We start from the raw sequence: 18915 nt of genomic DNA, 5'->3' as shown, positions 1-18915 counted from the left end.
TCTGGATGGTCATTACCATCTGAGCCACGCTGCGCATATACTGACATGTTCGAAACTTCTCTGATATCCTCCCCCTCCCTGTATGTCTGTTTTGGTGTTTGTTTGATCCTCCAGAGGTCATGACCACTATTGAGGAGGGAGATGTGGATGAAATGACCAAGAGGAGGGTGTACGAAGCAAATGAGAAACCGGGAGCTCTCTGGCACATCTATGCGGCCAAGGACGCTGAGAAGATCAGAGAATTGCTCCGCAAGGTGAGCAGCCATTGTATATATTTTTTGTTTTTACTATAAAAGTTGCAGTGCCAGTAGATCTGCAGGCTTGTGCTGTTGACACCTGTTCTCTGCCAAGGTGGGAGAGGAACAGGGTCAGGAGAACCCTCTAGACCATGACCCAATTCATGACCAGAGCTGGTACTTGGACCAGATCCTCCGTCGCAGACTTTATGAAGAATATGGTGTCCAGGGCTGGGCCATTGTGCAGTTCCTAGGCGATGCGGTTTTTATACCCGCTGGAGCTCCACACCAGGTTAGTTACCGGTAAATGGAGAAGAACAGGGTGCGGTGCCAGAAAACATGTTTTAACTGATCATTGTCTATTTGTTGTTTTTCTCAGGTACACAACCTGTACAGTTGCATCAAGGTGGCTGAGGACTTTGTGTCTCCAGAACATGTGAGACACTGTTTCAGACTGACCCAGGAGTTCAGACACCTTTCCACGACTCATACGAACCATGAAGACAAGCTACAGGTAAATACGTAACCATATTGTCATGCTAACTCTCTGAGGTTGGATTTACACTGCAGGTCCTGATTTAACACATCCAGTTTTCATTTACGTTGCTGTTCAAGTTCCAATATCACTAGAGGTGCTCAATAACCATCTGGTCAATATTAGGAATTATGACATTGCACCGATAATCCGATAACTTTAAAAAAAAACATTTTAGAAACCCTCCATTGAGGCGAGACTGTCCGTACTTTCCTATATGTGGGTTAAGGTGAACAAATCACGCGCGCCTACCTCGTGGAATGTTTCAAACTGCCACGAAGATCACCGAACCTCACAGTATATACAAACATGGGGTTGGCAATGCCGTTGGTCGGACTTCTTTACTTATCGGGGGAAGACATCCCACCTGCCACCTTAACCAAATGTCCTGCAAAAACTCCGCGAGGAAAGAAAAGTAACACCTGGCTCAGACACGTTAAACCTCATTCCACCCACTAGTATCCACACTGGTGCTAAGTGTATTGCTCGGCAGTAACATTATGCAAGTAATATTCTTTTAAGTAATCTTGCGTCCTGACTTGGGATGCATATCATTAGGATTTTATCCATACTGATACCAATATCGATATTTTCTATCGATACAGGTATTCATCGGTACTACCGTATTTTTCGGACTATAAGGTGCACTTAAAATACTTTCATTTTCTCAAAAATCGATAATGCACCTTATAACCCAATGCGCTTAATGTACAGAATAATTATTGTAGTGCTTACTGACCTCAAAGCTACCGTATTTTCCGCACCATAAGCCGCCCTGGGTTATAAGCCGCGCCTTCAATGAACGGCATATTTCAAAACTTTGTCCACCTATAAGCCGCCCCGTGTTATAAGCCGCATCTAACTGCGCTAAAGGAATGTCAAAAAAACAGTCAGATAGGTCAGTCAAACTTTAATAATATATTAAAAACCAGCGTGATGTGGGCGCGCACGGAGTCGTATATCAACATGGACGGAGCTGCGTGAAAAAAGCCACCCGGCCTCTTCGCGTAAACTTACCTTAACCACTCGCTCATCTTTTCTTCATCCATCCATCCCTTCGAGTTAGCTTTTATGATGACGCCGGCTGGGAAGGTCTCTTTTGGCAAGGTCTTCCTTTTGAATATCACCATGGGTGGAAGTTTCTGGCCATTAGCATGGCAAGCTAGAACCACAGTGAAGGATGACTTCTCATTCCCTGTGGTGCGAATATTCACCGTACGTGCTCCCTTTGTATCCACAGTGCGGTTCACAGGAATATCAAAAGTCAGTGGAACCTCGTCCATGTTGATAATGTTCTCTGGCCGGATCTTTTTTTCAGCTATCTTGTTTTTACAATATGCACGGAAAGTAGCCAGCTTTTCTTGAAAGTCTTTAGGCAGTTGCTGTGAAATAGTAATCCGTGTGCGGATGGAGAGATTGCGTCTTTTCATGAACCGGATCCCTGTCGCTTAGTAGGAGCCATTTTGTGGTCTTTACAGATGTAAACACACAAAGGAAATGAAACGTACGGTAATATCCGCGCGCTTCTTCTTCTACGCGGGCGGGTGGTTGCATACAGTAGAAGAAGAAGCGCTTCCTGTTCTATGGGGGCGGGTGCTTACCTTGGCGGTTGCTTGCGTAGAAGAAGAAGCACTTCCTCTTCTACGGGGATAAAAGATGGCGGCTGTTTACCGTAGTTGCGAGACCGAAACTTTATGAAAATGAATCTTAATATTAATCCATATATAAAGCGCACCGGGTTATAAGGCGCACTGTCAGCTTTTGAGAAAATTTGTGGTTTTTAGGTGCGCCTTATAGTGCGGAAAATACGGTATTTCTTTTGGTACATAGTGTAATAAGTGTGACCAGTAGATTGCAGTCACAGATAAGAGATACGTGTAGATTGCAAGATGACGCCAGGAAACAACACCAAAACTTCAAATGTTCCATTGAGAATATAGAACATTACACATGGCGCTGACAAATCTGGCAAAATGTTTTAGTACGACTTTGGTAAGCTGTGAAGCCGCACCGTTTGATGGATTGTCAGAGCATTAAGACTACCGTAGTCAGACGGGCTGTGATTCAACATAGTATTATTATGGTGTGTGTGTATAAAGACCACAAAATGGCACTTATTAGGAGACATTATTATCTGCCGTTTTGTTTTGCAAAATAATGCAAAACTAACTTCTCACCTTCTGGTACCTGCTGATGTGTATTTGGGATCTTCTTAAGTCCTTAAAATTTGCACGCGTCCGCCATTCTAATCCGTGCCAAACACCGTAGTTTATAAGCTTCTTCTTTTTTTCTATCTTCTTGTTATGGGACATCTGTCCTCCGCTGTTGCTAAAAGTAGCGTAAAGTTCTAACGTAAGGTCAGAAAGTAAAACATCATCTATGCAACATTTTGACCAAATAACCACCATTACATGTTATGTAGACCACAAGGAAGTGTTTTACGTTTAGAAAAAAAATTATAATATGATCTAGGGCTGGGCGATATGGCCTTTTTTTAATAACTCGATATTTTTAGGCCATATCGTGATGCACGATATATATCTCAATATTTTGCCTTAGCTTTGAATGAACACTTGATGCATATAATCACAGCAGTATGATGATTCTATGTGTCTACATTAAAACATTCTTCTTCATACTGCATCAATATATGCTACTTTTAAACTTTCATGCAGAGAGGGAAATCACAAGTAAAAGTGTATTTATTAAACAGTTATTAAGCAGTGGCACAAACATTCATGTCATTTCAAAACAGAAAGTGCAAGATTGTCAGAGACATTTTAAAACAAGCTATTAGTGCACTTTTGTGCATGATGTCACTAAGATGACATATCAAAACAACACTACCGTATTTTCCGCACCATAAGCCGCCCTGGGTTATAAGCCGCGCCTTCAATGAACGGCATATTTCAAAACTTTGTCCACCTATAAGCCGCCCCGTGTTATAAGCCGCATCTAACTGCGCTAAAGGGAATGTCAAAAAAACAGTCAGATAGGTCAGTCAAACTTTAATAATATATTAAAAACCAGCGTTCTAACAACTCTGTTCACTCCCAAAATGTACGGTAATGTGCAAATGTGCAATCACAAACATAGTAAAATTCAAAATAGTGCAGAGCAATAACATCAATAACTTAATGTTGCTCGAACGTTAATGTCACAACACACAAAATAAACATAACGCTCACTTTCTGAAGTTATTCTTCATTCATAAATCCCTCGAATTCTTCTCCTTCGGTGTCCGAATTAAAAAGTTGGGCGAATACGGGATCCAAAATGGCCGGCTCCGTCTCGTCGAAGTCATTGCCTTCCGGAAAGCTCGGACCACAGTTGTGACCGAAATATCCGCCCAGGCATTTACGATCCACTGGCAGATGTTGGCGTATGTCGTCCGGCGCTGTCTCCCTGTCTTAGTGAAGGTGTGTTCGCCTTCGGTCATCCATTGTTCCCACGCCGTTCGCAGTCGTGCTTTAAATGCCCTGTTGACACCAATATCGAGCGGTTGGAGTTCTTTGGTTAATCCACCCGGAATGACGGCGAGTGTTGTATTTGTGTGCTTCACTTGTTTTTTGACACCATCTGTGATGTGGGCGCGCATGGAGTCGTATATCAACATGGAACACACAAAGGAAATGAAACGTAATACCCGCGCGCTTCTTCTTCTACGGGGGCGGGTGGTTGCTTACCGTAGAAGAAGAAGCGCTTCCTCTTCTACGGGGGCGGGTGCTTACCTTGGCAGTTGCTTACCATAGAAGAAGAAGCGCTTCCTCTTCTACGGGGAAAAAAGATGGCGGCTGTTTACTGTAGTTGCGAGACCGAAACTTTATGAAAATAAATATTTATATTAATCCATATATAAGGCGCACCGGGTTATAAGCCGCACTGTCAACTTTTGTGAAAATTTGTGGTTTTTAGGTGCGGCTTATAGTGCGGAAAATACGGTACATTAAATTTACTTTTTGTACAGAACGCCGCTACAATAGTTTAAAACAAATAAAGTGCACTTTTGTGCATGATGTCACACAAGATATTTCAATAAGTGTCAAATAAAAATGAGCTGCATAATAGGAAATCAAATAGTTTATGTCCTTCACTATGTGGTAGGTTCCTGCGGACGTTATCTCCTTCTGTTGTTGACTATTTGTTTCATATGGTGTTGATGTGGAAATGGTTGCCTCTGCATTTTGTGGGTGTGGCACCAAACGGAGATGTTGACATGCGGAGTTTCAAGCACTCTTCATTCTCTAGTGGGTGACTTTTCAAATTATGCTACATATTAGCAGTAATGCTACTTTTTGTAGCAACGCTTTCGCCCCACACTTGACAAATTACGGTTGTCTGTTGGACATATTCCCGCTTGAAGCCAAACCACCGCCAGACGATGGACCCCGTGCTGTTTTTCTTAGGAATGAATTCTTCCTTCATTTGTTACCAGATTCGCACCTTCTTTCTCTCGTATTACCACAGCTAACTTTAGCCATGCTGCTACCTCTCTGCTCAGCGAGGGCGTATACGTATGTGACGTATGTAAGAAGGTGCGCTTGTTTTATGTCTCTGTGAGAAGCAGAGACAAGAAAGAGTGGGAAACGCATGTAGTTTAATGCCTGCAGCTAAAAGCAACTGCGTGAGAACGTATACTTGAATATCACGATATAGTCATTTTCTATATCGGGCAGACAAACCCGTGATATATCCAGTATATCGATATATCGCCCAGCCCTAATATGATCCCTTTTAATGCGCCTTTTGTATGAGAATAGACCCGCTCATCGGCACAACATCAGTAACATCTCACAGCAGGAAAGTCTTTGATCAACACCTGCTTTTTAAGTCTTTTAAACAAGTCAACAATGTTTGCTACTGCAGTTATGCCATCATCGTCTAAAGAGCACACAGATCCATCGCTGTTTCTATTCATTACACTTAACTCGCAATATGTAGGTATGGCCCCGATGTGCAGAGAACAGACCTTTTTTACATGATATATCATATAAATCAATAGGGTCAATTAGTATGTTAGGTGGGTGTGCATTTGGTAACAACAGGTTGATTGATTGATTGAGACTTTTATTAGTAGGTTGCACAGTGAAGTACATATTCTGTACAATTGACCACTAAATGGTAACACCCCAATAAGTTTTTCAACTTGTTTAAGTCGGGGTCCACTTAAAATTGATTCATGATACAGATATATGCTATCAGATATATACTATCATCATAATACAGTCATCACACAAGATAATCACATTGAATTATTTACATTATTTATAATCCAGGGTGTGTAAGTGTCAAAAAGACAGCCAAAAGAGTTTGATATGAGAATAAATCTAAAGTTAAAATATAGGGTAGAAATGCACCCATTTGCAGGAAATGTAGTCTTGATTTTCAAAATGTTCTTTCAAGGCTTGCATGTCTACATTAAAACATTCTTCTTCATACTGCATTAATATATGCTACTTTTAAACTTTCATGCAGAGAAGGAAATCACAAGTAAAAAAATCACTAATTATTTTAATACGGTTTTGATGTGGAAAATTTTGCCTCAGCATTTTGATGGTGTGGGCGTGTGGCACCGAACGGAGATAAGCGTCTCGACAGACGTCACAATATTTGAACAATGATGGCGAAAACTGTTTTCTCTGTCGAAAATTGTTAATGCGCTTATTTTTTTATTAGATTTTGTGCGTGGCATAGATTTGCTATGCGCAGAGGACGCTTAAACAGTGTGCAATTGCACAGGCGAGCACCTTAGAGGGAGCGTTGCTCGCACGGCTGCGCTAGCATCACAGCTAACGTTAGCCATGCTGCTACCTCTCTGCTCGGGGAGGACGTATACGTATGCATACCTGCCAACTTTTGAAATCAGAAAAACCTAGTAGCCAGGGTCCAGGGGCCGCAGGCCCCGGTAAATCCAGGACAACGTCCTGGTGGGGGGTTCAATTCGCCCCCCGACGCAAAATGTTTATTAGCATTCAGACAGGTTAAAATGTTGCTAAAACCATCACTTTTCTATCAGTCACAGTGACTTTTCAAAACAAAAATATTACAGCAAAAATCATATGGGTTGATTGACATGTTTATTCTGTAAGCTAACTTCAATAGTTTGAAATTATTTTGACAGTTGATGCCAGTTATCCTGTCAACCTTTCACAAGACTTCAATTTGTTAATTGAAAGTATAAACAGTATAAACACTTTTTACAGTAAACAAATGGTAAAACAGTACTAAACAATTCCATAAAAAAAAAAATTGGTGTCATTATTAACTTTCTGTCCAAGCTTGTATAATCTACTGCCTTGTTCAATTGTAAAAAATATTCTGTGCCTAAAATTCACATTTCTATCACAATTATCATACTGTAAACATGGTAAGCTAACTTCATTAAAATTAATAGTCCTGTCAATAGCATGGAATTACAATTCAAATGTAGTTTTTTGTAAGCCTTTCAAAAGAATTCAAAATATGAAAAATTAATGAAAATTAATTGAAGCCATCAGACACTTGAAAAGTGGCACATCACATCTCTAATGTAATCATTTGAACTTTTCAACAGAAATAGCACTGCAAAAATATTAAGGACATACTTCTGTATTTTGGTAGTTATGCTGTCAACATTTAACAAGATTTCTTCAACTTGGACTTGAAAGCATAAATAGTATAAACACTTTTAACAGTATAACAGTACTAAACAATTCCAATAGATAACATTGGTGTCATTACCTTTTTGTGGCTAAAATCCGAAAAACGTTGAAAGTTTTCCACTTGTATCGCTAGCAACGGCATTAGACTTGTGTTTTTTTTGTCCCAACGTGGTCTTTTACATCGCTAATTCCTCCGTGTCCGATCGAAAAATCTTGTCTGCACAAGGTGCAATTCGCGTAGTTTTCACCCTTTTTGGAACGGATAATTATTCCCGGATAGGCTTTTGAATATTCTTCACAGAATGACTGCGGTTTTCTTTTCGGTTTAAGACTCGTTTGCGATTTTTCTCCGGCTGATTCCATGATCGTTCGCTCGTTTGGAAACAATGGCAACTGGTGCCTCGTGCTTGGCAGCGGTGCTATAAATAGCCTCGCGCATGGCATTCGGAATGGCTCGATAGGAAGTTACGGGAAGCAGTGTCGATTGTCATTGTGGTTACGCGATTTCGTGAATAAAACTTTAAAAACTTTTTTTTTTTTAATTAATGAAAAAACGTATTTTTTATCACTGCAACCGTAACCCGGAATAGGTTGATGAAAACCGTACTAATTACAGGAAAACCGGAGTAGTTGGCAGGTATGCGTATGTGACGTATGACGTGACAGTATGTGACGTGTGTAAGAAGGTGCGCTTGCTGTCTGTGAGAGGGAGACACAGGAAAGAGTGAGAAGAGCCTGTCGTGTAATGCCAGCAGCTAAAAGCAACTGCGTGAGAATTCACAGACCTGTGGATGTGTTGAAGGTGTGCTGGAAAATGCGGAACGGAAATTACGGAGCAGCAGAAAAGTGGAATGTATTATTTAAATCGGTGCGTTGGAAAACACGGACCGGAGTTTTTTTTTAAACTGGATCTGGATCGGCATTTTCCCATGCCTTGCCGATACGCAATTTTTGGCAAATGTCGGCAGCCGATCCGATCCAAATATCGGATCGGGACATCCCTAGTATCGACATCAGGAAGCGGAATTTTGCCACAAAACAAAATGAAACTGGGGAAAAAAATGTTTCCAACCAAATGTCACCACTAAAGTTCATTGATGTTTTACTCTCCACGTGCTTAAAGCTCGCTTTCTTCTGTTTGTAGGTGAAAAACATCATCTATCACGCTGTGAAGGACGCCGTCGGCACGCTGAAGGCACATGAACCCAAACTAGCACGCCCATAGGCACTAATCCTGTCCTGAGACCATTTCTTTACATGCAGACACTATATTACACACACACACACACACACACACACACACACACACACACACACACACACACACATGTATAAGGTGCAGAGTACAGGTATCAAGTGTGGTGTTTATATATGGGCTTAGAGCATGTCAAATGTATGGAAAGGATTCAACCTGGTTTTGGACTTGTGGGCGCCACTTTGAAGGAAATCCTTTATCGCTGTCTCACAATACGCTCAAACTTGTCTAGTTTTCCCATTTTTATTTCAACAAATTTGCTTTGAATAATTGTATTTAAGGTTCATTGTGTTTGTCGTTCCCATTGTATACGTATGTATGTGAGTAACGGAGGTGTAAGCTGGCGTGCCTTGGCAGCAGATGTTTAGCGACCATATACGAAACTGAAATGTCTGTTCCAGGCTCATGTTTCTATTTTAATGACGTTGACGTATTTCTTCAATAGACGCAAGGTTAACCTGTTTTTGTAGAATTTTTTTTTGTTCTTGCAGTTTTGGAGTGTTTTCCAGTGCTTCTACCCTAAGCGGCTGAAATGTGTGACGCAGCCAGTGAAGGGAAGCAGACCAAAGTTTTGTATTTTTAGTTTCACTTTCAAAATAACACGTTTTTTTCTTTTATTATACACCTGTTAATCATTACACGGGTGGATTTCATAGAAAAAACATTTTTTGGGGGGGTTACTTTGTTTCATAGGCTGAACTGCAGATTTGCAACATTGTTCTAAAATCACATTTGCAACTGAACAGAACTACTGGTCATTAACATTGTATCAATATATTAATTGATCTTAGCAGTTTGATTTTTCACAATAAAGGTAAGAAAAAGGCTTGTGTGTTTTGCCTAATTGTTTTGTAAAATGTAAACTAACCATATTGTTGCAGCTTGGAGCATTTGTTCAACGCTTGTGCACTAAAAACAAGCTTTGTGTTGATTATGATTGTTCACTTTGAAAGTCTGAAATTTAGCCAGGGAGTCTTTTACAATTTTTTATTTCCATCCATCCATCCATCCATCCATCCTCTTCCGCTTATCCGAGGTCGGGTCGCGGGGGCAGCAGCCTAAGCAGGGAAGCCCAGACTTCCCTCTCCCCAGCCACTTCGTCCAGCTCCTCCCGGGGGATCCCGAGGCGTTCCCAGGCCAGCCGGGAGACATAGTCTTCCCAACGTGTCCAGGGTCTTCCTCGTGGCCTCCTACCGGTCGGACGTGCCCTAAACACCTCCCTAGGGAGGCGTTCGGGTGGCATCCTGACTAGATGCCCGAACCACCTCATCTGGCTCCTCTCCATGTGGAGGAGCAGCGGCTTTACTTTGAGCTCCCCCCGGATGACAGAGCTTCTCACCCTATCTCTAAGGGAGAGCCCCGCCACCCGGCGGAGGAAACTCATTTCGGCCGCTTGTACCCGTGATCTTGTCCTTTCGGTCATAACCCAAAGCTCATGACCATAGGTGAGGATGGGAACGTAGATCGACCGGTAAATTGAGAGCTTTGCCTTCCGGCTCAGCTCCTTCTTCACCACAACGGATCGATACAGCGTCCGCATTACTGAAGACGCCGCACCGATCCGCCTGTCGATCTCACGATCCACTCTTCCCTCACTCGTGAACAAGACTCCGAGGTACTTGAACTCCTCCACTTGGGGCAAGATCTCCTCCCCAACCCGGAGATGGCACTCCACCCTTTTCCGGGCGAGAACCATGGACTCGGACTTGGAGGTGCTGATTCTCATCCCAGTCGCTTCACACTCGGCTGCGAACCGATCCAGTGAGAGCTGAAGATCCTGGCCAGATGAAGCCATCAGGACCACATCCTCTGCAAAAAGCAGAGACCTAATCCTGCAGCCACCAAACCAGATCCCCTCAACGCCTTGACTGCGCCTAGAAATTCTGTCCATAAAAGTTATAAACAGAATCGGTGACAAAGGGCAGCCTTGGCGGAGTCCAACCCTCACTGGAAACGTGTCCGACTTACTGCCGGCAATGCGGACCAAGCTCTGACACTGATCATACAGGGAGCGGACTGCCACAATCAGACAGTCCGAAACCCCATATTCTCTGAGCACTCCCCACAGGACTTCCCGAGGGACACGGTCGAATGCCTTCTCCAAGTCCACAAAGCACATGTAGACTGGTTGGGCAAACTCCCATGCCCCCTCAAGGACCCTGCCGAGAGTATAGAGCTGGTCCACAGTTCCACGACCAGGATGAAAACCACACTGTTCCTCCTGAATCCGAGGTTCGACTATCCGGCGTAGCCTCCTCTCCAGTACACCTGAATAGACCTTACCGGGAAGGCTGAGGAGTGTGATCCCACGATAGTTAGAACACACCCTCCGGTTCCCCTTTTTAAAGAGAGGAACCACCACCCCGGTCTGCCAATCCAAAGGTACTGCCCCCGATGTCCACGCGATGCTGCAGAGTCTTGTCAACCAAGACAGCCCCACAGCATCCAGAGCCTTAAGGAACTCCGGGCGGATCTCATCCACCCCCGGGGCCTTGCCACCGAGGAGCTTTTTAACTACCTCAGCAACCTCAGCCCCAGAAATAGGAGAGCCCACCACAGATTCCCCAGGCGCTGCTTCCTCATAGGAAGACGTGTTGGTGGGATTGAGGAGGTCTTCGAAGTATTCCCTCCACCGATCCACAACTTCCGCAGTCGAGGTCAGCAGAACACCATCCTCACCATACACGGTGTTGGTAGTGCACTGCTTCCCCTTCCTGAGGCGGCGGATGGTGGTCCAGAATCGCTTCGAAGCCGTCCGGAAGTTGTTTTCCATGGCTTCCCCGAACTCCTCCCACGTCCGAGTTTTTGCCTCCGCGACCGCTGAAGCCGCACACCGCTTGGCCTGTCGGTACCTGTCCGCTGCCTCAGGAGTCCCATGAGCCAAAATGTCTAAACACCTAAAAAATTGTATTTATTTTTTCAAATTCAGATTGGTTTTATTTGAACATACAGTACAGGCCAAAAGTTTGGACACACCTCATTCAATGAGTTGTCTTTATTTTCATGACTATTTACATTGTAGATTGTCACTGAAGGCATCAAAACTATGAATGAACAAAAAAAGGTGAAATAGCTGAAAGCATGTTTTTATATTCTAGTTTCTTCAAAATAGCCACATTACTTTTTCGCACACTCTTGGCATTCTCTCGATGAGCCTCACGAGGTAGTCACCTGAAATAGTTTTCACTTCACAGGTGTGTTTGAAGGTCGCTGAGAGAATGCCAAGAGTGCAAAGCAGTAATCAGAGAAAAGGGTGGCTATTTTGAAGAAACTAGAATATGTTTTCAGTTATTTCACCTTTTTTTTTTTTTAACATGTGTTTTGATGCCTTCAGTGACAATCTACATGAAAATAAAGGAAACACATTAAAATGAGGTGTGTCCAAACTTTTGGCCTGTACTGTATATACAGTTTCAAAATGATGCGTCACATATTTACATTTTCTTTTCAGCATGTCAAAAAGGAGTAGGAAAAAGCAACCTACCTCCTTTTCCACTTCACATCAATGACTCGCATGTAAGTACACATTTCAAACATTACAATCTGGAGTTCAAGACATTTATCAATATTATTCTTTGTACTTTGTAAACACTTGCAGTTTAAGTGGATCATATTAATACATTTACTTAATTCATTCCATAATTCAATTCCACATAGTAATATTATAATAGTGTGTGTGCATACAAATGTTTTAGGTTACATTTTTCTCTAAGGTTATAATTAGTTTCTTGAAGAACTGTTCATTCTTGGTTAACAGGTTATAGTTTGCTTTGTACATTATTTATCAAATTCACTAAATTTAATTTCAATATTCTTGATTCAATAAAAATTTGCATTTACAGCATTGTGTATTATCCCAATTAACCTTTTTTGTAACAAGATTAGTGAATGTAATGTACTGTTGTAGTTATTTCTGCACAATAACTCCGATATGGTAACAGTAGTGAGCAGTAGAGAATATGAAGTGTTTGCTTTATTCATAATTGAAATATTTCTTGCTACTTTGTTTTGAACAAACACAATGAATTATGCTTTGCAATAAAGTAGACACATGTTCTCTTAAGACCTCTTTAACAGACTAATTTTGATGTATTACTGTGCTTTACTCATGAAAACCCTATGAAACTCAGGCTTGCCTATTAAAAAAAAATGTTTTGGTGTAATTGCGTTCTTTAACCACCAAAAGGCGCCCCAAAACCATGAAAAAAATAATAAAAATAAAATAATATATATATATATATGTGTGTGTGTATATACTGTATGTATATATATATATGTATCTATATATATATATATATGTGTATATACTGTATGTATATATATATGTATATGTATCTATATATATATAATATATATGTGTGTATATACTGTATGTATATATATATATATGTGTGTATATATATATATATATATAGTGTGTGTATATATATATATATCTTATGTATATATATGTATATATATATATATATATACACACATATATATATATACACACAAGATATATATATATATATACACATATATATATATATATATACATACAGTATATACACATATATATATATATATACATACAGTATATACACATATATTATATATATATAGATACATATACATATATATATGTATACATATATGTATATATATATATATGTATATATATATATATATACATATATGTATACATATATATGTATATATATATATACATACTGTATATATGTATATATATATATGTATACATATATGTGTGTATATATATATGTATATAGATATACATATATATGTATATGTGTATATATATATACATATATGTATACATATATATGTATATATATATATATATATATATATATATATGTATATATATATATATACATACTGTATATATGTATATATATATATGTATACATATATGTGTGTGTATATATATGTATATAGATATACATATGTATATATATGTATATGTGTATATATATATATATATGTATATGTATATATATATGTATATGTATATATATATCAATCATCAATCAATCTTTATTTATATAGCCCTAAATCACAAGTGTCTCAAAGGGCTGCACAAGCCACAACGACATCCTCGGTACAAAGCCCACATACGGGCAAGGAAAAACTCACCCCAGTGGGACGTCGATGTGAATGACTATGAGAAACCTTGGAGAGGACCGCATATGTGGGTAACCCCCCCCCCCCTAGAGGGGGGGTAACACATTATCTATATGTATATGTATATATATATATATATGTATATATATATATATATGTATATATATATATATATATGTATGTATATATACAGGTAAAAGCCAGTAAATTAGAATATTTTGAAAAACTTGATTTATTTCAGTAATTGCATTCAAAAGGTGTAACTTGTACATTATATTTATTCATTGCACACAGACTGATGCATTCAAATGTTTATTTCATTTAATTTTGATGATTTGAAGTGGCAACAAATGAAAATCCAAAATTCCGTGTGTCACAAAATTAGAATATTACTTAAGGCTAATACAAAAAAGGGATTTTTAGAAATGTTGGCCAACTGAAAAGTATGAAAATGAAAAATATGAGCATGTACAATACTCAATACTTGGTTGGAGCTCCTTTTGCCTCAATTACTGCGTTAATGCGGCGTGGCATGGAGTCGATGAGTTTCTGGCACTGCTCAGGTGTTATGAGAGCCCAGGTTGCTCTGATAGTGGCCTTCAACTCTTCTGCGTTTTTGGGTCTGGCATTCTGCATCTTCCTTTTCACAATACCCCACAGATTTTCTATGGGGCTAAGGTCAGGGGAGTTGGCGGGCCAATTTAGAACAGAAATACCATGGTCCGTAAACCAGGCACGGGTAGATTTTGCGCTGTGTGCAGGCGCCAAGTCCTGTTGGAACTTGAAATCTCCATCTCCATAGAGCAGGTCAGCAGCAGGAAGCATGAAGTGCTCTAAAACTTGCTGGTAGACGGCTGCGTTGACCCTGGATCTCAGGAAACAGAGTGGACCGACACCAGCAGATGACATGGCACCCCAAACCATCACTGATGGTGGAAACTTTACACTAGACTTCAGGCAACGTGGATCCTGTGCCTCTCCTGTCTTCCTCCAGACTCTGGGACCTCGATTTCCAAAGGAAATGCAAAATTTGCATGGTTGGGTGATGGTTTGGGGTGCCATGTCATCTGCTGGTGTCGAGTTTGAACATCAAATATGTTGTCTTTGTCGCATATTCAACTGGATATGGGTTGAAAAGGATTTGCAAATCATTGTATTCCGTTTATATTTACATCTAACACAATTTCCCAACTCATATGGAAACGGGGTTTGTATAAAGACCTATCTATTTTTTTTTTTTTTTGTAATTTTGGTCCAATTTGGCTCTTTAAACATTTTGGGTTTGCCGACCCCATGACTTATGAATCCAAGCTTGGACTAGAGAATAGATTCCAGTCATGTGTGGTTGCGGCTGATGGCAGCAGTCAGCAGTACCATAAAGGATGGGAACAGTACCATAAAGGATGGCAGCAGCACCATAAAGGATGGCAGCAGTACCATAAAGGATGTCAGCAGTACCATAAAGGATGTCAGCAGTCAGCAGCACCATAAAGCGAGTGTTGCTGGCCCTTTAAGACTTGGACGTCCAGCAGCTCCAACCCACAGACTGCAGCACATCCTCGGCTTCTTGAAGCCTCCCAACACCTGACTCCCCCTGGGTCTCCCCTCCTGCACCTCGCCTCACCAAGCAGCCGCGTTCAGGAGCGGCATGGAGGAGCCGCTGGCCCACTAGCTCGCCTGCGGTTACCGTGAGGGCGGAGAGGAGAAAGGCGGGAGCCGTCAAGATGGTGTCGTGGATGATCTCCAGGATTGTTGTGTGAGTAACAGCTCTTTTTCTTCTGGCGCTCTTCTTTCGTCATCTGGCCGTCTGACGCCGCGTATGTCAGCTGTCTGACACATTCACTCCTCAAAACGGCGGAGGAAAAAAAAAAAAACACGGAAAAGCCGCCATTTATTACTAAAAGGCTAAAAATAACCTGACTAATTGATGTTGCATGCTAGCAGCCTGGGAGCTAACAGCTAGCCAGTGACGTCATCACCTGACAGGAGTTGTTAGCTCGCTGGCAGGCCGCTCTTTTGTCCAATATTTACACAAAAGTCGCAATAGATAATACTCATAATGACTTAATTGTGTTCATATGAAACCTAACCACGTGGTAATATATGATGACGAGGCTTCAATGACGATGGAGGTGTGTCATCCATCATGACTTGCAGCAGCTTGGCCCATCAAATTAAGCATCTTTTAAACATTATGAAATGAATAAATTAGTTTTAGGTCTCCTTTTTGACTGTCACCACACCTCGCCCTTTTTACTGAAAGCAATCCTCGGCTGCATTACTCTTGCAGCTATTGTGCAAGGTGCTTTAATGCCATGCCTAGGATGAATTATCCTCCTGTGATTACGCAAGAGAAGGAAAACATTCATCAAGTTTTACTCCCAACACCGAAGGTAGAAATAAGTACCGTATTTTCCGGACCATAGAGCGCACCGAATTATAAGGCGCACTGCTGATGAATGGTCCATTTTTTTAAATATTTTTTCATATACAAGGCGCATCGGATTTTAGGGCGGATTAAAGGAGTCATATTATTATTATTTTTTTCTAAATGTAAAAGACTTCCTTGTGGTCTGCATAACATGTAATGGTGGTTCTTTGGTCAAAATGTTGCATCGATGATGTTTTACACATCATCTTCAAGCTGCTTTCTGACAGTCTATTCAGGATGCATCATTTTGTGGGCGGTCTTATTTACGTGGCTCGCCTTCGGCAGCGTCTTCTCCCCGTCATCTTTGTTGTAGCATGCAAGGACAGGAGTGGAAGAAGTGTCAAAAGATGGAGCTAACTGTTTTAATGACATTCACACTTTACTTGGGACGGCGTGGCGCAGTGGAAGAATGGCCGTGCGCGACCCGAGGGTCGCTGGTTCAATCCCCACCTAGTACCAACCTCGTCATGTCCGTTGTGTCCTGAGCAAGACACTTCACCCTTGCTCCTGATGGGTGCTGGTTAGCGCCTTGCATGGCAGCTCCCTCCATCAGTCTGTGTGAATGGGTAAATGTGGAAGTAGTGTCAAAGCGCTTTGAGTACCTTGAAGGTAGAAAAGCACTATACAAGTACAACCCATTTATTTATTTACTTCAATCAATAACGGAGCAGCATCTCCTCATCCGGAAACAACAACACCGGAAATGTGTCCCGTGAAAAGCCGTCCGACCGGAACTCTCTAATAACTAAAGTTCATTGGGTGAATAATGTAAACTCACTACACCGGTATGTTTTAGCACTTTCATGGCAAGTTTACTGACGGATATAAGTAGGGATGATATTTGATAAGAAATTATCGAGTTCGAGCCCATTTTTGAATCCAGATAGGTTGTTGTATATGGAAAAAAACCACAATATTTGGTTTAACAAAAGCTCACTTTTATTTTAGAAGAAAAAACTAAAATAAATAAATAAATATTGACTGTTACCCCCTTAAAAAAAAAAAAAAAAAAAAATATTGACTGTTGTTACCCAAAGTATATTAAGTGGGATTTTTCAGAAAAACAAATATATACAGTAACACAAAAACAACCTGTCTCTGTGATCACTGTAGATGTATAAATAATAATATAGTGTTAAATAAAATCAGTCCCTTGGGCACAAAACTGAAAATAATACAGCTCTCCAAAAAGTGCACTTCTGCTGCTATTGGAACATACTAACTACACACACAGGCAGACAGCTAACAAACAATCCAAGACGTCTAATAAAATTCCAAAGCAGATTAATCCATTCAGGCTCTTTATTGTTGTTGATCTTGCTTTGTCTTTTCCTATCTTTACTTTTGTCTTGCACTGGACTGTTATTTTTTTTAAACTGAAATACACACAATGACAAATGTATAAGCTATGTGATTCAATGAACATACTGAAATGTAATACACAATATGTAAATATTAGCTTCACACAAATATACAGTACTATCATCAAACAAATACTTCTGAGTGTTGAAACACGACTGGCAGCCATTTTAAGTCCTCAAAACATCCATTGAAACAGTGCCCAGAAATAATTTTTCAATAAACATCTTACTATCAAATGTAACCACTTTCCACCTTAATATTGAGTTACATAAACAAGTTAAATAGTTTACTTACAGACGTATCTTTTCCAAGGCTTGTAAGAGCTAACACAACTTGTCTACTTCTCAATTGTCTCAACCCGCAAGTGCCCAAACTAATGACGCGTAGTATTTTCATATCGCCACAAGGTGTCAGTAAGAGTCTACGATCAAATGGGCATAATATTGCAGGTCCCACAGGGCATTTCCTGTACGTGGGAAGGGATTCGTTCCCAGGGATTCGAATAAAGAACCAACTCTTTTTCTTTACTATAGTGGCCTCGATAACGGGAACCGGTTCTCAAAAAGGGATTCGAGTCCATGGAATCGGTTCTTTTCTTATCGAACAACCGGGAGAATCGGTTTCGAACATCATCTCTAGATATAAGTAAAAACTTTACACTACTTTATATTAGAAATGGCAACAGCGGAGGATGAATGTGCCATAACAAGAAGATAGAGAAAAAGAAGAAGCTTATCGGCTACGGTGTCAGCACGGACTACAAATGCGGACGCACGCAATTTTTCAGGATTTATGCTGATCCCAAATACAGATCAGCAGGTACAAGAAGGTAAGAAAATTTGCTTTTGCATAATATTTCGAAGCAAAACGGCAGATGATATGTCTTACCTTATACACACACCATAAAAAATACTGGTATGTTGAAGCACAAGCGGTGCGGCTTCATAGCTTACCAAAGTCGTGCTAAAACATTTTGATAGATTTTTGACCGCTGTGTGTAATGTTCTATATTTTCAATGGAACATATATAATGTGTACTTGAGTAATATTGCCATCATAGTGCAGCCTACACTTATCTCTTATGTTTGACTGCCATCTACTGGTCATATTATTTCGTTACACCATGTACCAAATAAAATAGCTTCGAGGTAGGTAAGCTCAACCAAAATGATTCCTTACATTAGGCGCACCGGGTTATAAGGCGCACTGTCGAGTTTTGAGGAAAAAAAATGATTTTAAGTGCGCCTTATAGTGCGGAAAATACGGTATGCATTGTGAGGGTGGAGATGTGAGACATCTGCTGTCTACCGTGCTGTACACTTTGAAGA

At 40.5% G+C, this 18915-nt stretch overlaps 2 protein-coding genes across 3 annotated transcripts in view; both read left to right on the top strand.

The window, feature by feature from the left end:
* Positions 1-9493, top strand: part of kdm3b (lysine (K)-specific demethylase 3B) — a 50397-nt gene extending 40904 nt beyond the window's left edge. For both annotated transcript variants that reach the window (XM_061930585.2, XM_061930584.2), the window contains 4 exons: positions 115-254; positions 352-528; positions 616-750; positions 8557-9493. In XM_061930585.2, coding sequence (XP_061786569.2) covers positions 115-254; positions 352-528; positions 616-750; positions 8557-8637 — 533 coding nt within the window. In that variant the 3' untranslated portion in view covers positions 8638-9493. The remainder of the gene's footprint in view (positions 1-114; positions 255-351; positions 529-615; positions 751-8556) is intronic.
* Positions 9494-15250: 5757 nt separating this feature from the next.
* Positions 15251-18915, top strand: part of reep2 (receptor accessory protein 2) — a 48700-nt gene continuing 45035 nt past the window's right edge. Inside the window, exon 1 of the mRNA XM_061930201.2 lies at positions 15251-15550. Within this exon, the coding sequence (XP_061786185.1) occupies positions 15519-15550 (32 nt within the window). The 5' untranslated portion in view covers positions 15251-15518. The remainder of the gene's footprint in view (positions 15551-18915) is intronic.

The sequence above is a fragment of the Nerophis lumbriciformis genome, linkage group LG36 (genome assembly GCF_033978685.3).
Source record: "Nerophis lumbriciformis linkage group LG36, RoL_Nlum_v2.1, whole genome shotgun sequence".
In the NCBI taxonomy this organism is placed as follows: Eukaryota; Metazoa; Chordata; class Actinopteri; order Syngnathiformes; family Syngnathidae; genus Nerophis; species Nerophis lumbriciformis.
Note: the sequence above shows the minus strand (reverse complement) of the source record. Positions and strands in the feature narration are given on the sequence as shown.